The following is a 25,335-nucleotide window of genomic DNA, read 5'->3' as shown; positions in this document are numbered from 1 at the left end:
CAGCCATACAGGAGGGAGAGTCCTGGGCAGCCGAGGTTCTTGTGGACATTACTGGATCGAGATGGGGCTCAGGTAAGTATTAGGGGGAGCTGCTACACACAGAAGGTGTTTTATCCTAATGCACAGAACCACTTTAAGTGCTAATCAGGCACACCAAGATATTATTTTATACAACATTTACCTAAGTGACTTTAAAACTATGACTTTGCTTGTAGTGTTGCTTAAAGCGGTTGTATACCCCCATTTTTTTTTTTTTACACCTGTAAGGCAAAAGCCATAATGAGCTAGTATGCACCGCATATTAGCTAATTATGAAATACTTACCTTAAAACGAGATAACACAACAGAGTAAACTATGACACTTTTAGTCCTTTCCCAGACAATATGAGTAAACTAATTCAATGACAATCTGAAAGGTGTCACTGGTGAACAAAAGATGTACATACCATCACTGTCCTTTTCAGATGAGAGAAGTGAACAGGTCTTAAGATCCGGATTATCTAAAATGTAAAATAAAATGGGATATATTTAATTGTACAGCACACATAACAAAACAATTGTGTGTTACGGTTTTTGGCTTTTATCAGTTCAGCACAGCACAGCGGAACATCACCTTTATATATCGAGGACAATTAAATATCCATTTTGGGGTGTTGGAAACACCATGCAAGCCTTTCCTCTGTTGCCCATGTGGCTAAACTTGTATGTAGAACCACAAGATTTATGAAATAGATACAGTTTAAAGTACCGTAAGCATGACAAGCTGGTGTTTTATGTGTGCATGCTGTCCTCTCGCTCCTTCTCTGTGGCCTCCAGCATTTAAAGCCAAACTTAAGGTATTTTCCTAACACCTGTGAGCAGGCTTATCACAGAAGAAACATGCAATGTCTTTTCTGCAATAAAATATACCTACCTGCTTGCTCGCAGCATTCTGAGGCATGTAAACCGAGCTGCACATGGATGGATGAATAATGCCCTGATTGACATGCCAGGCCAAAAACACCTTGGGTAAGAAAGAAACTTTTGGCCCCAACACCACCTTGTACCTATGTAAGACCAGAAAGGACAAATTATTGGCTAGACCAACGAGTAATTATTGGCTTTCCGAAAGCAGTATTATAGAGGTTGGATATGTTTAGTGCAATATAACACTTTTGGTAGATAAATTGTACACTTGTTTTAAAGAGATCTATACATCAGTACAGAGGTACATATGAGAAATAAAAAATGGACAGAGGAATTTAGTTCCAAAAGAGAAGCCGCATGGAGCTGTGGTACTGCATTGACAATTGATGGTCTTGGAGAAACTGCCAAAAACTACAACGTGCATAGACCTGCTATAGACTTCTAGTTAAAATAAGTACAAACTTACAAAATAGAACATGAGTATCAACTATGCACTTGATGACAGGCATTGAAGCTTGTGGACTATTGTCTTTCTAAAGCCTCGTACACACGGTCGGACTTCAAACAAACTTTTTAGTGGATTTTTGTCCGAAGGGAGTTGGCCGGGCACACCCATAGCATACACACGGCAGGACTTTTCTGCAAACTTTCCCAAAATCACATGGTTTTTCTGCTCTTTACCACCACCCTTTGGTCAACTTCTGCTCTTGTTGGTTGATTTTAACATTGGTTCTGGGCATGCGTATTTGTACTTCGGACAACAGTCCGATGGATTTCTGTACACACGGTCGGACTTTGCACCATCTGACTTTTGTTGCCGAAAAGTTTGTCCGTTTGCAGAGCGAACTTTTGTCCGATGAAAAACGAAAAAGTTTGTCCACGGTTGGATTTTTTTAAGTTTGTTGGCAAAAAGTCAGACCGTGTGTACAAGGCTTAAAGGGGTTGTAAAGGTAATTTTTTACCCCCTAAATAGCTTCCTTTACCTTAGTGCAGTCCTCTTACTTACCTCACCCTTCGATTTTGCTTTTAAATCTCCTTATTTCTTCTGAGAAATCCTCACTTTCTGTTCTTCTGTCTGTAACTCACCACCGTAATGTGAGGCTTTCTCCCTGGTGTGGAGAAAGCCTCTTGAGGGGGGAGGGGGTGAGCAGGAGTGTCAGGACACCCACTAACACACAGCTCCTTTCTCTATCTGCAAAGTAGAGAGTGTCCTGACACTCCTGATCGCCCCCTTCCCCCTCAAGAGGCTTTCTCCACACCAGGAAGAAAGCCTTGCATTACGGTGTGTAGTTACAGACAGAAGAACAGGAAGTGAGGATTTCTCAGAAGAAATAAGGACATTTAAAGCAAAATCGAAGGATGAGGTAAGTAAAGGAGGACTGCACTAAGGTAAAGGAACCTATTTAGGGAATTTTATTTTTTACCTTTACAACCCCTCTAAGGCAGTGTTTCTCATGTTTTCAGGCTGGGTATTAAGACGGATTTAAACTCAGCTATAATAAAAAAAAAAATTAATAGGCCCCAAGGAGATTTATGCCATAATGTACTAGTATGCACAGCATATTAACACAATATGAAAAACTTTCCTGTCAAACGAAAACCCTCCAGCGCTAAGCTGTCAGTGCCCAGACGCTTCCATCTTCACCCAGTCTTTCTTCTGGGTTTGGTCTTTTCGATGGTATGTGTCAAGGGTGCCCACTTTCACCCAATTTCAATATATTAGCAATGAAACATCTGGCTGTTGCACTGCGCGCCAAAGCCGCCATACAAGGGAGGGTGGGAAAACTCTTCCATAAACTAAGCCTTTTTGCAGATGATCTCTTCCTATGTGTATATAATCCTAGAATTGCACTCCCTAGCATTCTCCACGAATTAGACCAATTCGGCCTTTGCAAAAATTCAAAAATAAATGCTACAAAATCGCAACATCACTTTACTCCAGAGTGAAAAGGAATCCCTGGCAGCCTCCTTTTTATATCAGTGGAAATACAATTTGCTTAAATATCTGGGGGTCCTTATGCCCCCATCTGAAGGTAAAACCTACAAGCCCAAGAGTCTCTTCTCCCTGCAGTCACCACCAATTGGGATACCATAGCGGAGTGTACTGCGCGCATCCAGCATGGGGCTCGCTGTTCACCTTTTTTGACGCCCATTAGAGACAAAAAAAATACCTTGCCGCTGTAATTCAGGTGCCTGGAGCCGAAGGGTGCCTGACTAGGGGGTGTCAGTGGCAGCCATAGATGAATCTATCTATTGGTTATAGAGAGGTGGCAGGAGAGAGGGGGCGGCGCCCTTATGGACGCACCCCCACTGCCTTGTAGTGTTTAAATGCTGACTGCGACCCATCCCCTTTATATTGTTTAAAGGCTGTTTTTTTTTCTCTTTAATGAGGCTTTTTACATTAAGGTTTAGCCACCCAGGTTTAACCTTCGCTCTTCTATATTTATTGCCCATTGGAATGCACTGTGTGATACCTTTGTTTAATATACTCCTACAGCATTCCCATTTTTCTTCCGTGTTCAGTGTTGTTTTAAGGATTTGGTCCCAATCGATGTCATGTAGTAATGATCGCAGTTCAGAAAAATTGGCTAGTTTGAAATGTAGTGTTTTTGTGCTACCCTCATGCCTTTTTTTTCTATGTTTTACGTTAAATGTGATCATCCTATGATCGCTAGATCCCAAGTTATCCCATATTTCCACATCTGAGATCAGACTTGGATCGTTTGTAATTAATAAATCTAGCAGGGCATTTTTCCTAGTTAGGGAATCTACCAATTAGGACATGAAGTTGTCCTGTAAGACATTTATAAAATGATGGGCCTTTAATGAGTGAGCTGTCCCCTCTGCCCAGTGAATATCGGGATAGTTGAAGTCCCCCATTATGATGACGTTTCCCTGTTTTGCTGCTATTGCCATCTGTGATAGTAGGCCCAGCTCTTCCTCCTCCTTTAGGTTGGGGGGCTGTAAGGGGTTAGCTCGGTAGCGGGGGTGTGTGACCTCCTGAGTGGGTTCACTACACACTGAATTATACAGAGAGGCAGCCGTGGGTGGTTGAAAAACAAGGGTTATGGTTTATTCTTCCATATTGCTGGAAACAAGTACAAGCATCCAAAATGCATAAACAAAACAAAACATAAAATAAACCCTGGCCACTTGGGCCATCTACCTTCACAACACAGGAACCTACCTATGGAGTCTGGCACAGCCTACTGCTGGGCAGACACTGCTGGTCTTCCAGCAGAAAACAATAGTCTTTTTTTTTTCTTATCACACAGCAAAAATATCAACAACCACTTCACCTTCAGAAGTCTTCCTCAGCTCACTGCTCTCCTTAACTCAACAAGCCTCAGGATGCAGCATTGAGTAGTAATCCTCTGGACAATTTATAGAGGCCTTAATTTTCTCATTCTGAACAGCTGAAGCTATCCAACGTCCTTAAACCTTTCTGGCTACCTCTGCAGCCGACACCTGATAGTAATTGGTGAATTTTCTAAACAAGGCAGAAATGTATCTCCCGTCTGTGACAACACCCCCAGATTTACCTGACTTACCCCCACTATTAATTTCCTACTTACGTATTTTTTTGTTAAAGCGGAGGTTCACCCTAAAATAATTATATACCATCCCGTCCAGCATACTAGCGTCAGCTACAGTATGTCTTTTTCTTTGCGCTGTATTTACCGTTTAATCCTTCAGTTTCTTTTCAGACTCCCGCGGGGAGTAGGCGTTCCTATGAAGAGGGGAACATGATTGACTTCCGGCTATGGCGCGTCACGCGTTCCGAAATAGGACTCGGCTGCATACGGCGCCTGCGCAGTCAGCTCCTAGTCCTTGCGCAGGGGCCGTATAGCCCTGTGAAGAGCCGAGACCTAGTCCGGCTATTTTCGGAACGCGGGACGCGCCATAGCCGGACGTCAATCATGTTCCCCTCTTCATAGGAACGCCTACTCCCCGTGGGAGTCTGAAAAGAAACTGAAGGATTAAACGATAAATACAGCGCAAAAAAAAGGCATACTGTAGCTGACGCTAGTATGCTGGATGGGATGGTACATAGATGTTTTTTAGGGTAAACCTCTGCTTTAAGTTCTACCCATACTGATTCCACCTCCCCCTCATCCCATTCACAATGTCGGTCCTCTCTGCCACCCTTACATAATTTTTTACATATAGACACACCCCCCTCTTCTACCTTCCCTGTCTTTCCGATACAAGGAATACCCCTAGATATTTGCCAGCGTACACACGGTCGGTCCATCTGATGAGAACGGTCCGAAGGACCGTTGTCATCGGTTAACCGATGAAGCTGACTGATGGTCTGATGTGCCTACCATCAGTTAAAAAACCGATCATGTCAGAACGCGGTGACATAAAACACAACGACATGCAGAAAAAAACTAAGTTCAATGCTTCCAAGCATGCGTCGACTTGATTCTGAGCATGCGCGGGTTTTTACTCGATGCTTTTGCATACTAACCCACGGTTTTGACCTATCGGTTATCAGTCCATCGGTTAAATTTTAAAGCAAGTTCTCTTTTTTTTGACCGAAGGATAACTGACCGATGGGGCCCACACACGATCGGTTTGGACCGATGAAACGGTCCTTCAGTCTGTTTTCATCGGTTTTGACCGACCGTGTGTACGCGGCCTAAGTCCTTCTCATGTAATAGCAAGGTTAGGTACACCATAATATTTTGTTGTAGTCATTTACCCATGCTTGCATATGAAATCCCTAATACAATAGTGCAGCAAATATTAATTCACACATATAGGATTAAACATTTCAGTAGCTTTCTACAGGTGCTTAAGATAACTACCATAGCAGACTTCCTGTCTACATACGGGACACTACAGGAAGCCATTTATAGTCAATGAACAATAGCTAGCACTCAGCTGCAAAGACAATTTATAAACAATGTCAAACATCTATTGGTGATTTAATCAAGTTTTGGTTCAGAGCCATTTTCTCAGGATGTCAGGGGTGTGGGATCAGAACACAGCTGAACTGAGAACCAAAATGTAATTTCAACTGAATTGTAATTACACAGGTGTAAGTTCAGTTATACTCGCTCTTACTTTCATGCTGGCCATTCACACCTTTGCAGTGCTCTGTGGTAATGCAAAGCACTATAGTACACATTACATGCATTAGTGCATTGCAGTGTCATTCGTATTAAATGGCCCTCCAACACACCAAGGCAACACAGTCCCAAGTTAAATTTGTTGCAGCACACCACAGTTCATAGGAACTCACTACCGTACATAATCTCTATTGGTGTTTTAGTGTGTTGCCATTCAATTGCATTGGCTGCCTTAATGCAACATATGTTAATGTGTGATAAATTGCACACGTCAATGCAGTACATCAGAATGCCATGGTCTGAATGGGCCCTTAGGATCCCCGCAGACTCCTGATAATCTGAAGATCAAGAAGATTGTGGATAGCCTTGAATGTTAGCAGATACCCTTTGCCAATGGATCTTAGATTTCATGTGTTTTTGCACAAAGGCATGCAAGCTTCTACAGAAGAAGCAGATACTGCTGCAGTAGATACGCTGTCGTAACTCTGAATCTGCGCCGTTGTAAATTTAAGTGTATTCTCAAATTGAGATACACTTAAATCTAGCTAAGATACGACCGCCTGCGCCGTCGTATCTTAGCTGTCTATTTACGCCGGCCGCTAGGGGTGTGTAGGCTGATTTACGCCTAGAATGCGTAAATCAGCGAGATACGCCTATTCACGAACGTACGCTTGCCCGTCGCAGTAAAGATACGCCGTTGTCGTAAGGCGTTTTCAGGCCTAAAGATATTCCACCAAAAAGATGGCGCAGCCAATGTTAAGTATGGACGTCGGAACCGCGTCGAATTTTAAAATTTTTACGTCGTTTGCATAAGTCGTCCGTAAATGGGGCTGGGCGTAATTTACGTTTACGTCGAAACGAATAAGTCTTTGCGGCGTAATTTGGAGCATGCGCACTGGGATATGTCCACGGATGGCGCATGCGCCGTTCGTTTAAAACGTCAATCACGTCGAGTCACGATTCATTAGCACAACACGCCCACCTCTTCACAATTTGAATTAGGCGCACTTAGGCCGGCACATTTACGCTACGCCGCCGTAACTTAGGACACAAGTGCTTTGTGAATACAGCACTTGCCTCTCTAACTTACGGCGGCATAGCGTATATGAGATACGCTACGCCTGCCTAACGTTAGGCAGGTCTACCTAAATCCAGCTAACTGTATGTATCTTGAGTACATTTCTCAGAAGAAAGATCTTTGGAAGTATGGCAATTTCTAAGGCTATGTATCCACAATTGCCAGCTACTATCTGTTTAAATATATTGTATTGATTTTTAGAAAAAGGGCATATAAAAAAGGAGAAAAAAAAAAACCAAACATATGTATTTGCATTCAATTCACACATCCAAACATATACCATCCCATATCACATACTTTAGACATTAGTAAATATCACATATTTTCCTACGTAAATCCTACAGTACAAATAATCCCAGATATCATCTTATAAATTTACGGCTCTTCCCTACTTATTTAAGACATAACATTCCTTAAGTACATTCTCATCTCTCTCCCTTCTCAGCTCTTATAACCACTTATTCATGTCTAGAGAGAGGGGGGCGGGGGGCAACGTGTGGGGGTGGACAGCACTATAGCTACAGGGAAAAAAAACAACAACACAAATATACATATACACCCACATACATATACACACATATATATATATATATATATATATATATATATATATATATATAAAACCTACCCTCACCTCTGTGCCCTTTACTTTGTGATGATATTTACTATATGCTCTTTACACCTAGAGCAACTATCATATATCCTATAAGTGGATTGGCAGAGCATAACATTAATTATATAAAAATTACTGTCAGCTTTCAAGTCCCTCTAAAAAAGAAGATTTACGGGGGTTTCCTTGGACAGGAAAAATGTAGGGACTATTATTAAAGCATGAACAGTAGTAAAGTATGGAGATATGTGGGCCTGGTCAAACCTCAATCATGAGAGCCACAACAACAAGTATAAATATCAAAAAATGTATTTTATAAAAAAGTTTCTTTATATAGAGACATAAGAAAAAGGAGCTACTCAGACTACTGCCCCCTATTGGTTCCTGACGAAGCCCTTTCGGGCGAAACTAGTAGAACCGCTACATGCAGGACGAGGATTGAGGTTTGACCAGGCCCACATATCTCCATACTTTACTACTGTTCATGCTTTAATAATAGTCCCTACATTTTTCCTGTCCAAGGAAACCCCCGTATATCATATATCCTACTATCCTCTTAAAAATTGTCCACATTGGGCTCAGCTTTAGCACTCTCCTCAAAAAGAGCCTTTTGGAAGGTAAAGGACAATAACAACAATACACTGGAAAGGTTCAAATATGATTTACAGAGCACCGGTCTGTGGTTTGGTCTAATAAGCTTTTCTAAATGTGCTATCTGTTCATTGTGGGTACCTTTACTTTATTTGTAAAGTTTTATCTATTTTACTCATAAATTTCTAATTTTAAAATGATGTTTCTATGCACAATTTAAACCTCTAAGAATGCAAAACCATTACCTGTTTTGACCTGAAGTTCCATATAGCTGTGTGCCTGATGTATCATATGCTTCTTATTTGTTTCATGAAGGAAACAACAATATCCACCATTGTCTGATTGTGTGACGTTAAAAAGAGTTCTATAGAACACTCCATTGGAGAAATGGGATCCTTTGTGTGTTTTTTGATGGTGGTTGTCTGTTGTATTCGTTGCATGTTTTTCCTCGGTGCAGTCTTGGTTTCTGTCTTTGGTGAAAACCCAATGTACAGTTAATAGATCATGTGGATGGCTACGGTGTCCTCTGATAGAGCACGTGAGGTTCACATCATGTCCTTCTGGGCAAATGTACTTTGAGTGTGGTGCAAGAACGGAGAATGCATCTGTCCCATCTGTAGGAAAGAAAGAGAACAAAGGTCTTTATCAGTATAAATATTGGAGTTATTCTTTTTTTTATTCAATTGACGTGTTTCTTTTTCTCATATATGTGAATAGATTTTTTTTTGTTTTGTTTTTTTAATTATTATTTCTGTGACATCAAAATGTCAAGTGAATGATTGCACACATTGGGGGTTATTTACTAAAGGCAAATCCACTTTGCACTACTAGTGCACTTGGAAGTGCAGTCGCTGTAGATCCGAGGGGGACATGCAAGGAAAAGAAAAAACAGCATTTTAGCTTGTACATGATTGGATGATAAAATCAGCAGAGCTTCCCCTCATTTCAGATCTACCCCTCAGATCTACAGCGACTACACTTCCAAGTGCACTTTCAGTGCAGAGTGGATTTGCCTTTAGTAAATCAACCCCATTATGTTAAAGCTGATTAAAATTGTAAGTTACTGTAAAAGTGTAAGTTTAGGTATTGTATAGTACTAAACTTAAGAGTCTCACTTGATTTATGCACACCACTAAAAGGTAATTCTCTTGTCATTACTATGCCATTCAGGTCTGTGAGAAGTTGAACTTGATGGATATTTTGACCTAATTAAGTATGAGGATAGATCCAAAGGAAAATATATTTTAGTTGTATGTATGACAGGTAATCCGTATATCTGTTAGAGAGGACTGTCCCAGTAATCTTTTGATATGTTAATAAAAAAATTGTGATTTTGTATCTTTGGAATGTATCTTCAGGGGTGTTTATATCGGAATTGCTCAAAGGAGCACAGAATAACCCAAATACACACCCGTACACTAGCACTTTCAACCACTGTGAAATGTATCTGTAATTATTAGTACTATTAGTACTATTAGTAATACTGCACAAAGTACCTTTAGGTACTTATACCTAAAACTCTACCTGCTAAAATAATTACTTTAACCTCCCTGGCGGTATGATTCTTTCAGAAAAAAGGTGCTGAAAGCGGTACCATTATTTGCAAGGAAATTTGGCGTTTTATATTGTAGGTCTGTAATTTTTAGAAATAACTCACTTAAATCTGACCAAACAAGCTTCTAATAGGCATCCCGGGTATGACATTTTTTTAAAAACAAAATTATAAATTATAATATAATAAATAATTATAAATAAATATAACAAATAATAATATAATTATAATAAAAATTATTCAATAATGTAATCAAATCAAAATCACTGAAATTTGCTCAGTTGCAGAATTGTTGCTGTCATTATTTTTTTTTTTTTATGACGAATTTCCCCACAAATCGCTATCGCACAATTCTGCAAGTGATTATAATTTATTATCGCAGTTTTTTAGCTGATCTAAAACTATTTTTGACATAAAGGGACACTTTTGGTTGCTATGGACAATCTACAGTTTGCAGGGAGAAAGAAACGTATTTATTACCGTATTTATCGGCGTATAACGCGCACTTTTTCCCCCTTAAAATCAGGGGGAAATCGTAGGTGCGCGTTATACGCCGATGTCATTATCGTTTACAATGGGGGGGGGCGGGGATTGGGCGGGAGTGTCGTGCCGGCCGTCCCACCTCGCATGGGACAGCCGGCGGCGTACTAAGAAGATTAAAAAAAGTCTCTTCTCTCCTCTTCTTGCTCCTCCTCCCCCTCCGAGTATAGCTTCAGATTGGAGGAGGAGAGGAGGAGGAGGAGACTGTGTGGTTTGAGCGGGAGACACTGGTTTTTAGATGCCGACCTGATCGGCTTTGCGGGCATCCGTGGGGACCCAATGCGGCGTTGTACCAACACCCGGAGATCAACACGGAACGGAACGGGTATCAACACCCGGAGACCTGATCCGTCGGGACTACAGACGCTGACGCCAAAGCTGAAGCTGGGTGAGTGGAGCGGCTCATGCTGTGACAGGAGAAGCAGGTAGGAGGGCAGAGTATCCCCCCCCCCCCACCCATACAGCACTCACAGGCAGTTTGAAAATGTGTAATGTGCTGGGATGTGATCTAAGTGCTGGGATGTGATCTATATGTAATGTGCTGGGATGTGATCTATATGTAATGTGCTGGGATGTGATCTATGTGTAATGTGCTGGGATGTGATCTATGTGTAATGTGCTGGGATGTGATCTATGTGTAATGTGCTGTCATGTGATCTATGTGTAATGTGCTGGGATCTGTATGTAATGTGCAGGGGGGCTTTGGAATATAAAAGGGGCTGTTGAAAGTTTTTTTCCTAAAACTTCCCTCCTAAAATTAGGGTGCGCGTTATACGCCGGTGCGCGTTATACGCCGATAAATACGGTATATAAAATGACATGCATGACACAGGACAGACCACTAGGGACAAGGGGGGTGTGTTTTTTTTACATACAGTACTGTAATCTATAAGATTACAGTATACTGTATGTAATGTGTTTGTTTACTTTTTTGAATTTGGCGCCGTTCTCCGTCCCCGTGCGTCGTAACGTCGCAGGGAACGGAGATCGGCGTCACACGGAGGCACTGTGTGAATCGAGCGAGGTCCCGCTCGCTCACACAGCGCGGTGGCATCGCTGGATCCAGGGACAAGGTAAGTAACTTTGCCTGTGGATCTAGCGAGGCAAGCCCGAGTCTGACTCGGGGTTACCGCTCGCAGCAGGAAAATCTAACCCCGAGTCAGACTCGGGAACACCGCCAGGCAGGTTAATATACATACAGGTTCATTTACTAAAGGCAAATAGACCATGCACTTTGCAAGTGCAGTTGCTCCAGAGCTTCGTAAATTAGTTTAAGGCTGAAACAACTAATCAACACAATTGTAAATTGATAATAAAAATAGTTGTCAACAATTTTCTTTATCAATTACCGTATTTTCCGGCATATAAGACGACTTTTTGCATCTAAAATCATGCCCCAAAAGTTGGGGGTTGTCTTATACGTCGGGTACCTGTCAGTCAGTCAGTCAGACGACGGCCATCCATTATTCAAAAGCCGCGCCTCCTCTTCTGACTGTTCAGTGATAGGCGAAACACAAATTTTCCCAGCAGAGCCTCTGTTCAGTGTTCCGCCTATCACGGATGCCTTCTCATCCTCAGCCTCGGACGAGAGGACATCCGTGATAGGCGGAACACTGAACAGAGGCTCTGCTGGGAAAATTAGTGTTCCGCCTATCACGGAACAGCCTCAGGAGGAGGCGCGGCTTTTGAATAATGGATGGCCGCCGTCTGACTGACTGACTCTGCAAACAGGAAAAGGTAGGGAGATCATCGAGGCAGGGAATGGAATGGCACAGTGAGGCATGTATAGATGGCACAGTGAGGCATGTATAGATGGCACAGCGAGGCATGTATAGATGGCACAGGGAGGCATGTATAGATGGCACAGTGAGGCATGTATAGATGGCACAGTGAGGCATGTATAATGGCACAGTGAGGGGTTGTTTTATACAGTGAGTATATCCCAAAACCAACATTTTAGCTGGAAAATTAGGGGGTCGTCTTATACGCCCAGTCGTCTTATACGCCAGCAAATACGGTAGTTGGTCTGCATACAGAATGCATCATTCGTTTACATGTCATTATATACAGTGCAACACACATACAGCTCAGTATACTGTTCACACATGTCAGTAAGTGGCTCAGAACACCCATGCCATCCGATTCTAGTGCAGGGGAAAAAAAATCCCTGCACTATTTTTCCTTCCGAATCCAATGCGACTTCAGCCATACAACTGTATGGCTGATCTCGCATTGCACAGACATTGCATAGGCTTGGCACCGCAGTGCGGGTGCGAATCACATGCAATATCTGTGTTCACACAAGTGTGAACCTAGGCTTTGTCTGCCTTCTTCTAAAAGCTGAGATTTGTTCAGGTGTTTAGAATGATGGTTGACCCTCCCATTCAGAAATCAATCTGAGAAAGGAGAGCTACTGTTTCAGAAGAGACAAGGGTATGAATCTGTAACAATGCTAGCTAAAATTCTTGAAAAAGGTATATGGTTTACCAAGCAGGTATTTTTAACAAAACTAGATTGAAAGCCTTACACAGTCACAAACTATATATGAGCCAAAGACTTGTTTTATTTCAGTCTCCCAAACAGGGCCTCCAGTGGCTCCTTGAGAAATTATGGAAAAATTTAAAACCTTGCAGATTTTTATAACTATTTGAATACTTCCTGCTCTTTGATCAGCAGACTGTGAATTATGTAGATGTTCTATCAGATTAGCATGATTTGAAACTAGAAGCGGACTACCTTAGAGCAGGTTGTACATCCTGTTTACCAGAAGCAGATGTCACAATGTTTTGATTCTGAGGTTTGGCACACGCCGAAGGTTTCAGGAAAACCACAAGCTACGAGAGATGAACTAGTAACCAGCAGGTATTGGGGCTTTTAAAGTCATGTGAAGTCAGTATCAGTTTAAAAATGACACTGCATTATTGCGACTTTTATTAATGTATTGCTATATATATCCATAATCTTATCAAAAAGGCAAATCACTAAATATTAGTGTGCTCTTGAGAAAGCCTAAAAACTTGATAAGAATAATAATAATAAATCCAAAAAAGGTAAAGAAAGGAGGACAACTGTACGATCTAGATTCCGAGTTCAGACTATACAATCATATTCTTACATATTCAGATTACCTCGAAACTTACATTTTAGACGTATTGCAGTTTTGCAAAGCAAATGATCTACAGCAAGTGGTCTATTCATAACATGACTGAAAAATAGCAGGGTTCCACTTTATATGCATCACTAACACTGCAATATAAATGGGCATGTTTAAAGGCAATGCATTTTGAAGTGAACATATTTTTTTGCCTGTGCATGGCAAAGCAACAGCTTTACTTTAAACCCAACTTTCGTATCAGAGGCGTAACTAGAACCTTCAGGGCCACGATAGCAAAAACTCTTAAGGGCACATCTCTTTCATCCGAGTCCCAGGCTTCCAGGTCTGGGAGGGTGTCCATGGATGACATCATCCCAGAACTCTGCCTCCCGCATGCCCCCTGGGGCACACATTAAGCTCGCTCTGTGACGGCTGTGTCCTTTTGACACAGCTGATCACGATAAAGGGCCAATCACGGCGGCCCTTTACCATGTGAACAGCTGATCACATGTTAACAGACATGCCGATTATCGGCAGTAGTTTCCTCCCATGAGGTGTCTGTGAGAGAAAAGGAGAGCCATTAGCTGGCAACATTGTTTACAATGATAAATAAGGGCACTGATCGTCAGTGCCCTGATTATCAGCACAGCCCTATCAGTGCCACCTATCAGTGCCTCCTCAGCAGGACTCTGAGCTGAGAGTGTCTCTCTCATACGGCCCAGAGCATGTACTGACAGTCTGCCCCCCCTTGCATGGATGGGAGAGGAGAGAGTCCATCTGCTCCTTCTCCTCCCACCTCTCTTCACTTGTGTGCACAGCGGGAAGTGTGAAGCTCAGCAGCTTAATGATCAAATTCAGCTGCTTAGCTTAACACTTCCTGCAGTGCACACACAGGAGGAAAGGGACAGGAATAGAAGGATCATATTGGATCTCTCCTCTCCCATCTGTGTGAGGGAGGGGGAACTGTCACTGCAGGCTCTGGGCTGTATGAGAGAGACACTCTCAGCTCAGGGCCCTGCGGCCAGCAACCCAGCTGAGGCCCTCCCGACAGTGGTGAAACATCAGGGCCCATTCGCAAGTGTGACCTTTGCCACCTGGTAGTTTTGTCACTGTTCCATATCAATGTATACTTCCCTCTGCTCCCTCATTCATGTGAGTAGAAGAAGCCTTGTGGATGTTTAAAGATGAACCTAGTTGGAGCTTTTACTAGGCTGAGGACTTCCTCTCTACACCCATGTGATGGCACTTGTGCTAAGTATCCAACTTCCAAAAATCAGCACTGTCACATGTTCCCCTTTAAGGGCTCATTCACACGGGCAGAAAAAACGCTGCATTTAGATGCATACGGCAGATACTGTAGTTTGGGATGCATGTAAACACAGCACTATAGTGATCAATGAGCCTATACACACAGGGCTCATTCACATGGGCAACAAAAAAAAGCTGTGTTTGGATGCATACAGCAGATAGTTTTGTATACATCTAAACACAGGATTATAATAATCAATGATCCCTGTGTCTACATACGTAAATGTGTACTGTGTTTAGTCACACACAAAAAAAGTAGAACACCGCTGCAAATTTTATACGCATAGATTTGCAGAGTTTACTCGCATATGTGCATAAATGCATGTACTTAAGCATGTATTTTACACAGGTTCTTTCTTTCATGCAGAAAATACACATCTAAACGCAGAGTTTTTTTCTGCCTGTATGACGGAGCTCTCGATCTGCCAGTAAAACTCTTTTTCATGCAGAAAATACACATCTAAGCACAGGTAAACACAGCATTGTGTCTGTCTGTGTAAATGAGCCCTAACCAGAAGTAATGTGTAATTTTTCTTCACTCCTGGCAGTGAATAGATCAGTGTGAGAGAGAAAAGAAGGTAAATCAAAAGCCAGCCATATAATGTTCGAATCTCGGCCAGTTCAGCAGGAACTAGCCGAGATTCGAACTGTTAATGGGCAGGCTGAATGTACCAAGTTAATCGATCGATCAACTTAGGTACAACCAGCCTGACAGATTTTATTGTCATTAGCGCTAGTGGCTGCTATAGACGCTAGTAATAATCACTGTCTCCTCACACCGGGGATTGCTCCTCCGCCTCCGTGCCTCCCTGCCAGGAGAAGGACTGCAATACTGCTAATTCCCCTGTCAGCACTGCCTGTGTTGATGAGGCAATCATGCAAATTTCTTTCCAGCAACCAATGAAATAAACTTGCACCTTGTCTTTGCTGTGGCAGGAGCCACTATTAAAGCGCACCTGTTGATTTGCTCTGCATGGGCAAAGATCAAGTTTGCTTTATTAGTAGTGCAGCCCATATGTATTAACACATACAATGGGGCCCATGAAACTGTGTCAAACTGCAAAATGTAACCTAGACAATAGCAAAGTAGCATGGTTACGGTTTAAGTTAAAATTCAACTAGAAAATGTAAAAAATATACCGTAAATATTGTGCTTTTGCAATAATCCCTAAAATCTTGGAAAATTAAGTCCTACAGTAAGGAAGGAAGCCATGGGGCAACCAATAAGGGAACCAATAGAGGAAGGATAGTCATGTATAAATTACAGTTACACACGACAAGCCTTTACAGAAATCATATTAGTCAAAGATGAACTCAGATTGGTAGATAGTATGGTAGATTAGTGTTTGTATGCTTCTTTGTAATGTGCTACGTAAAATGTTCGCTATAATGGAGAATAAACCTAGTCATATGTAAATATGTTCCAGGTAACGCTCATGTAAATATTCCAGCATGTGTCAGAAGATTAACACATTAAAACAAATGTATATACTTCCTAAAGATATTAAAAGCAGGGTCTAATTTGTTAAATAATTTATATACTAAGCTGAAGGTATACGGCTATAGTTGCAGCATACCTGTAAAAGGAAGCTTACAAGTTACAAACCACTGTCTGAAAACTGCTTGTGGTTTCTGACCCACATCATTATCAAAATTGTTCATATGTAAAGAAATATCTATGTGGTAAACCTGCATGCTAGTTATAAAGATGTAACTATAAGAGAGCACGAGTAGTGGATGTCACACAATGGGGTTGATTTACTGGAGAGTGCAAAATCTGGTGCAATCGGCTTTCAGGTTTTTTGTCAAAGCTTAAAGGGGTTGTAAAGTTAGATTCTATGCATTAAGATAAAAAGCCTTGACAAAACTAGTAAAATTCTACTCAGATCTCTGTGCCTCTAAGGTCTCCTATACCCCAGAGGCCCTATTAGGGTGGGTATATTGATAGACTGTAAATAACGTCTGGATGCTCCTCTTACGTTAGAGGAGACCCGGGAGGCGACCAGCTCTTTTCCCAATTCCAAAGCACCTGGGGATAATGGACTGCCAATGGAGGTATTCCAACTTTTACCTAAGATGTTGAAAATATTTAACGAGGCCCATGAGCATAGACGGTTACCGTCTGCAGCCCCGGTCAGTGGCGTTCACCCCGTCTTAAGCCTGTGCTCCAGAACACTTTCTGATTCCTTTCACGGTGGCTCAACAAGAAGAGGCATTGGCAAACAAATCAGAGTTCACATCCAGGCACTGACAGGATAGTAGTTTTGATTGACTGACGTAAAAGGACACAGGAAGTGCTCTAGAGCACAGGCTTAGGATGGGGTGAGTGCCGCTGACCGGAGCTGCAGATCCAGTTTCAGGTGACACTATCGCCCCATCACACATGATTTTACCAAGACGTGTTTTTTATCATGAAATGTGAGTGTAATTCTTGTGGAGTTTAAGTTGTAATAAATATTTTTTAAAACAATATCATACCATTGCGAGACTAGTTCCCCATCAGGTGTGCCTTGTATGTGATTGACAGCGCATGGCAGTGAGAGCCATAGCCACTACGGAGTCCAAGTGCAGCTTTTGAATCTTTCTGCTGCCATCTGCTGTTAGGCCTGATGAAGACTAGTTTCCCTGTGACTTAAAGCAGAGTTGCACCCAAAAATTGAACTTCCGCTTTAAGTGATGGTGACCCCCCCTGACATGCCATTTGGCATGTAATTTTTTTGGGGGGGGGCTGGTAACCATTTTTTACGGGCACCCAGCTCCCACTTCCTCCTCTGGCTCCGTGGCGCTGGAAGGAAGTTTACCTCTACCCTTCCCTCCCTGCAATCTTCTGAGACACGTCACAAGTCCCAGAAGATTGTCCGGCCATTCACAGCGCGGCTCGCGTATGCACAGTGCACGCCCGGCTGTAAAGCCACAGCCCGGCATCCACAGTTAGAATGCCGGCGCCGTGAAGAGGAGGGGGAAAGGAACAGGGCTTCATGCGCCCACATCGCTGGACCGTGGGACAGGCGAGTGTCTGACTATTAAAAGTCAGCAGCTACACTTTTTGTGGCTGCAGACTTTTAAATGGGTGGAACTTCGCTTTTTGCCATGTTTGCTTAATAACATCAAAAGTATTCCCACCCCTTTGTTTACATTTAGCTTTTTGCAAGGGAATGTCCTGGGGCAACTTCTGAATGGGGCTGGGGATAGAGCTTGTGCGGGAAGATGACCATTCGAGACAGCTTCCCAGCACATACATATCCAATTCTGAGCACTGGCGAACCTTTGTACACCAGCTTTGAGCTGATCTTAATTACTGTCAGGTTCCTAACCTGTAAACTGGCAATAATTATTTTAGAACCTATCGCTACCCCAGCAATTTTTTTTTTTCTATTTTCATTGAAGCTTTTACAATATACATACTACAGTAGTATGAAATATAAAACATATCAGGTTTATGAGTAATGGCAGACCGTGTCATATTGCACTACAACATTAGGTCCAATATTTCTACCACCTTGTGGTTTAGAGCAGATGTTTAAACAAATTTCTTAGAAAAAAGTAACTTGAACATTGTGCAACCATAAAAAGGAAACTAATACTAGAACATGGGTATTCAGATCTGTTGCTTTAAACACATTTTTGTCCATATTTAAACAATTTAATGTTCGATTAACTTACCGTAATAAGAACGTCATAGGTATTGGAGAAAAAAGCAACAAAACAGAAAAGGAAAAGGGTAAAATAATGTTGTTCCAGGATGAGAGCTTCAAATTATACAGTATTTTAACTACTTGCCGACCAGCCGCCGCAGTTCTACGGCGGCAGGTCGGCTCCCCTGCACGAGAACCCGTACTTGAACGTCCGCTCTATAAGCGGCCACTAGGGGCGCGTGCGCTCGTCCCTGACTCCCGTGCACGTGCCACGGTGGGCGCGATTGCCGCCGAGCACCCGCGATTGCTCGTTACAGAGCGAGGACCGGGAGCTGTGTGTGTAAACACACAGCTCCCATTCCTGTCAGGGGAGAAATGCCTGACCGCCTGTTCATACAATGTATGAACAGCGATCAGTCATTTCCCCTAGTGAGGCCACCCCCCTACAGTTAGAACACACCCAGGGAACATACTTAACCCCTTCCCCGCCCCCTAGTGTCAACCCCTTCCCTGCCAGTGGCATTTTTATAGTAATCCAATGCATTTTTATAGCAGTGATCGCTATAAAAATGCCAATGGTCCCAAAAATGTGTCAAAAGTGTCCAAAGTGTCCGCCATAATGTCACAGTACCGACAATAAATGTTCATTGCGATTTTTTTTTAATGACAAAATATGTAGAAGAATACGTATCGGCCTAAACTGAGGAAAAAAGTTTTTTTATAGATTTTTGGGGGATATTTATTATAGCAAAAAGTAAAAAATATAATTTTTTTCAAAATTGTCGCTCTATTTTTGTTTATAGCGCAAAAACTAAAAACCGCAGAGGTGATCAAATACCACCAAAAGAAAGCTCTATTTGTGGGGAAAAAAGGATGCCAATTTTGTTTGGGAGCCACGTCGCACGACCACGCAATTGTCAGTTAAAGCGACGCAGTGCCGAATCGCAAAAAGTGCTCTGGTCTTTGACCAGCAATATGGTCCGGGGGTTAAGTGGTTAAAGAGTCTGTTTGTTTGTATATTCTGAGTTTGGTTAATAGCATTTTTAAAAGGAAACCCAGGGTTCCCACTCTTTGTACAAGTGTGAGGTTTTGCCATCTCTGTGGGCCATGAGTTCCTCAAAGCGAAAGGCTTCATCTACTTGCCAGACTACTGTGCTGACATTTGGTGTGAAGTCTGACTTCCAATTGCACGTGATTAATATCCTGGCAGCCATGGGTATTTGCATTACTATTGATCTAAATGTTCAATATTAATCTTGGTTTAAGATTCCTGTGATTAAAGATATTAAGCGAAACACAACTTTTAAGATTTGTGCAAGCCCAAAGCATATGGATTAAGGTTCCTACTTTGCCACAACCCCTCCAACATTCATTAAAACCATGTGAACTAAATTTGTCTGTTGTATATGGTGTAAGATACGATATAGAATACGTTGCTGATCTTGTGTAGCATTGGTTATAAATATGGCTTTTTTCCCACTGACCCTCTGTAATGGAGGAGGAGAGGTCTGTTTCCCACTTCCGCAGGGGGAGAGTTTTGGTGAATGTGCTTTTTCGTTGCATAATATTGTAAAGGAATATTACAATTACCTTCCCAACACTCCAATGGCAGTTTTACACACTGAGCGGCTCTTTCGCTCAGTGTGTGAAACTGACATTTGTAACTGAATGCAGAGAAAGAGAGGAGCTGTCAGAATTCAGTGGTGATGTCAGGGGTGGGCAGGACACAGCAGCAATCAAACACCAGCCAATGGGATGAGATCTGGGTGGGCTTCTATGTAAATGTGGCCCTGCCTCCTTCTTAAGCAGCCCTGGGTCCCGCCCACCCCCAACATCACTGCTGAATTTTGACAGCTGGTCTCTCTCTGCATTGTTACATATAGTGCTACTGTGAAACTGACAAATCAGCTCAGTGTGAAAAAAACTGCCAGTGCCAATTAGTGCCACCCACCTGCCAGTGCCAACCAGTGCCACATGTCAGTGCCATCTGTCAGTGCATATCAGTGCCACCTGCCAGTGCCACCTGCTAACTAGTGCCACATGCCAGTGTCAATCAGTGCCACCTGCCAGTGCCTGCCAGTGCCACCCACCTGCCAGTGCCAACCAGTGCCACCTGCCAGTGCATATCAGTGCCACCTGCCAGTGCCACCTGCTAACTAGTGCCAAATGCCAGTGCCAACTGCCAGTGGCAACCAGTGCCACCTGCCAAAAAAAGAAAAATCGTACTAAAATATTGGCCACAAAAATCGGCATCATATATCGGTCATCGGCCGCCCCGACTTCTAAATATCAGTATCGGCCAGAGAAAAACCCATATGGGTCGACCTCTAGTATATTCTTCTGTGGATGGCAGTGAATATTTTTGAGAGAGACTAGGGAATGGAATCATTTTACCCTTGTTTGTTAGGTTGGACACTAATTTGACACCTTTACGTTTCCAGATCGATGTAGCAAGATCTGGTAATATATATGTACTTTCAAGGACCTTAGGGGTATAGGGATTTCAGTTACATTCGAAGTTTGGGTTGTAGTGGTGCAGACCTGTTTCCAAGTGTTGATTACTCTACTATTTGTATAGTAGGATTGGAATATTTGTTTTATGTGTCGGATAGTGAAAGGGCTAAGAGTGTGGAATCTAGTGAGTTAGGGGAGAATCAATCCTTTTCTAATGAGGCCCAATGTTTTAGTGGGGATGTTTGGTACCAGTACTTGATTTGGTCCAAGATACTTGCTCTATAATAGTCATGAAGTATAGGAAGGCCCATACCTCCAGATTGTTTGTGTTTTAGTTAGATAGTTTGGGAGCATCTTGGTTTCTTGTCTACCCAAATAAATGTATTGAGTTGTGTTTGCATAGTTTTAAAGAAAGATTTTGGTATATGAATTGCTAATGTTCTGAAGTAATAAAGGATTTTGGGTAATATGAGCATTTTGTAGGCTGCTAGTTATCCTGACCAAATAAGGAAAAATGTTTAAGTCTGTCTAATTCCTTTTGAATTGAGGAGATTAAGAGAGAGTAATGCCGCATGATGTACACATGATCGGACATTCCGACAACAAAACCGTGGATTTTTTTTCCGACGGAATGTTGGCTCAAACTTGTCTTGCATACACACGGTCACACAAATGTTGTCGGAAAAATTAAGTTTAATGATTCTGAGCATGCGTCAAATTGATTCCGAGCATCCGTAGGATTTTTTTGCATTGGAATTGCATATAGACGATCTTTTCGGAAAAATTAAGAACCAGCTGTCAAACATTTGTTGTCAGAAATTCCGACAGCAAATGTCCAATGGAGTTTACACACGGTCAGAATATCCAACCAAAAGCTCACATCGAACATGTGTACACGGCATAATTTACTTTATATAGATTACAGCTTGGGGAGACTAATTGGATTCCTAAGTATTGGATGGGGTTGGCAGTCTATGGGTATGGAAATTTTGAGCTTAAATGTCATTTGGTTTGTTCTTCTACTGCTATTGCCAATATGTTGGATTTAGAGGCATTGATTTTATAGTATGGGATCTTGTTGAAATTTGCTAGTTTGTCATATACTGCTGGTAGGGACATACTCGGATTTGAGAGGGAGAGGATAACATTGTCTGCAAAAAGGGAAATAGAATGAGATTGTTGTGAAGAGGCGACCAGCGATAGGTTCTTAAAGTTGTGATAGTAAAAATTACCTAAATATGTTGCATGTGTCAGTACTTGTACCTGAAACTGGTGCAAATGTTTGCTTAAATTAAAAGAAGGCACAGGAATTGGCGCAGGTAACTAGCAGCAGAAATAGAACATAAATGCTTTATTGAATTCCTCAGATTGGCCCTGTGTTGGCGGAGTTACACTATTGTTTGGTATAGAGTGAAGGACCAGTCAGGGCCAGTTTTACGGAGGACACATTTTATATAGAGTTGTGCTTTACATCAGTGGTTCTCAACCCTGTCCTCAAGCACCCCCAACAGGCCACGTTTACAGGTTTTCCTTTTAACTTGCACAGGTACTTTAAATCAATGGCTTGTATCTTGGATAGCTATTTTATCTAAGAGAAATTAAAAAAACATGGCCTGTTGGGGGTACTTGAGGACAGGGTTGAGAACCACTGCTTTACATTGCACTTAACCAGGGCTATCTTAATTAGAGGGCACACCTGGGCACTGCCCAGGGGCCCCAGCTGCATGGGGGGGGGCCCTGCACTTAACCCAAAGGTCCTTGAGCCCATGCTGCCCCGAAATTGGGAGTCGTGGAGCTGGGGGATATCTTGTGTGTAGAGTGGTCAGAGTGCTGAGGGCATACCTGGGGCATAGAGGGGCCATTAGTGCTGGGGAGATATCTAGCAGATATATTATACGCACAGGACAGCTTTGATACTTTATGTATGTAGTATTTTCCCCACTGTTTCTTTGCTGTACAGAATGATTGTTCATGTAGTTAATGCGGAGCTCCACCCAAAAGGGAAAGCTCCGCTTGTCTGTCTCCTACCTACTTGATGTCTGTTTACCTGCACTGTCTCCATTGTAGGGGCCCCAGAGCATTACTTTGCCCAGGGGCCCATGATGCTATTAAGACGGCCCTGCACTTAACATGTGATTTCTGTCTTCTTCAACCTGTTCTTAGTACTTTTTTTTAACAATAAACCATACATTCACCACAATAATAGCACTCTCCTGTAATTTTATAAAAAAAATTCCAGGTGTTATTATGTTCTGGGTAAATTCTGTGTTTATAAATGGTTATCAGGTTTTGCAGAACAACTCTTTTTAATGTTAAAAAGAATCAGAAATGAGCATCTAAAGGCCAATAGGTGTTGCTAGGGTAAGTTTGGCAGCATTCTGTCTTCAACATAAAAGAGTTGATGTTCAATAAAAAAAAAAACAGATACATTAAGTTTCATTATAGTAGTACAGCTTTTTAGTACATGGGAAAAGGAACAGTGTGATTTTAATAAAATATATGGGTTGCCTGGCACTCTGCTCCTGGTTCAGTGCCTCCTTATTCCTACTCTGCCAATTGCTAATAGATTTAATGTATGAATAATGTTAACACAATATACCAACAATACCTACATTAATAGGAAGTACTTTATTGAAAACTCTGGCCACCAGGGAATTGTAAGGAAGGGCTTATATTCATTTAGAAGATGGAGCTAGCCAGGAAACTAAGGCAATTTGAATGAATGTGAACAATGCTTTTGTTATTATTTAGGGCAAAGACGTCACTCTACTCTCAATACCAACTAAAGTTGTTTTCAGTCCACATTAGACCTGCACTACCTATATGAATTGTAACTATTCCATACAAAAAAAACAGACAAGCTTAAATACAATATTGCAAATAAAAATTAAATTATGATGTATCTTTGTAAAATGCTTCAGTAGTTTAATGCTTGGCATTATTTTCCTATAAAGTCTGTTTGACATTACAGTTCACTCACTCCTCCCGACATCTTATTTCAAATCAAGACAGTTTTTCACCAAGTCACTGTTCTTCTGACATCTACAATATCTAGGACTATCCTGCTGACTTGTAGTTGCAGGAAAGGAAATCACTCAATTTATGGCCAGCCTTAATCTTGCTGTTAGAACACGGCTGCCTTGCAAACTTCATACCTAGTGTTACCCCACTGGTACCTGGTCTCTGCAAGGATAACTAATTAGGGGCCAGAGTCACGGAGACTAGCGGCGGTGTAACGTATCGTAGATACGTTACACCGCCGCAAGTTTTCATCGCAAGTGCCTGATTCACCAAGCACTTGCGTGAAAACTTACGCTGGCAGCCTCCGGCGTAAGCCTGCGTAATTCAAAGGGGCGTGTGCCATTTAAATTAGGCGCGCTCCCGCGCCGGACCTACTGCGCATGCTCCGTTTTGAAATTCCCGCCATGCTTTGCGCGAAGTGACGTCAATTTTTCGAACGGCGACGACGTGCGTAGCGTACTTTCGTATTCCCGGACGTTTTACGCAAGACAATTTTTTTTTTACATTTCGACGCGGGAACCACGGCCATACTTTAAACAGCACATACGTGTGCTGACTAAAGTTAGGGCGGGTCAAACGACGACTAAAATTGTGACGGGAAACTATACTAGCAACGACGTACCGAAAGCGAAAATCCATCGTGGATCGCCGTAACTGCTAATTTGCATACACGACGCTGGAATACGACGCAAACTCCACCAAGCGGCGGCTGCGGTATTGCATCCTAAGATCCGACAGTGTAAAACAATTATACCTGTCGGATCTAAGGGATATCTATGCGTAACTGATTATCGCATAGATACTCTGAGATATACGACGGAGTATCTGAGATACTCCGTTGTATCTCCGCTGTGAATCTGGCCCCCGGTTCCTAACTATCCGCCCCTCATGCTTTAGGAGCTGTACAGGAAGAGGCAAGTATCTGCATATTTGGGTGTCCCATAATTAGTAGGTTTTAGACCTAAAGCTATTAAAAGCCATCTTTACCTTACTAGAGAAACCCCTCACCCCGGATTCCCCAACAGGAGTTCTCAATAAGTGACCTACAGACGTCACAAACTTTATTTAAAAATGTAAAAGTTATTCCTGCATAAAAGCAAATCGTGGTGAAAACTCAGAAAACCTCTAAACTCAGTCCCACCAAAACAAATAACAGACCTTCTAGGCCATGATCCACAGTAAATTGAAGTCATCTTGCAAAATAGAGTTCTCAAGTTTTCTAAAATTTGTCAATCTCTGGTATGATAAATGTCTCCCCCCCAGGTTCCAACTCTACTCTACTAAAGCCTTAACGAACCTACCTACACTTGTGATTAAACTTAGGACCACTCCTATTTCTTCTCCAGAACCCCTGGGAACCATTGTTTCTCACTCCCCTCTTCTTTCCCAGTTTCCCCTACCATTCCTCTGTTACCCCAATGTTTTATATCAGTGGCATTTCTCTTATGAAGATTGGCAATTACAACCT

General features: G+C 42.2%; 1 protein-coding gene across 1 annotated transcript in view; it reads right to left on the bottom strand.

Annotated features, from left to right (window-relative positions):
• VSIR (V-set immunoregulatory receptor) overlaps nt 1–25,335 on the bottom strand; it is a 95,333-nt gene that overhangs the window by 16,077 nt on the left and 53,921 nt on the right. Inside the window, exons 2-3 of the mRNA XM_040320486.1 lie at nt 8,509–8,877; nt 447–500 (exon numbers count right to left, since the gene is read on the bottom strand). Coding sequence (XP_040176420.1) covers nt 447–500; nt 8,509–8,877 — 423 coding nt within the window. The remainder of the gene's footprint in view (nt 1–446; nt 501–8,508; nt 8,878–25,335) is intronic.

This window comes from Rana temporaria, chromosome 8, assembly GCF_905171775.1.
Source record: "Rana temporaria chromosome 8, aRanTem1.1, whole genome shotgun sequence".
NCBI lineage: Eukaryota > Metazoa > Chordata > Amphibia > Anura > Ranidae > Rana > Rana temporaria.
Note: the sequence above shows the minus strand (reverse complement) of the source record. Positions and strands in the feature narration are given on the sequence as shown.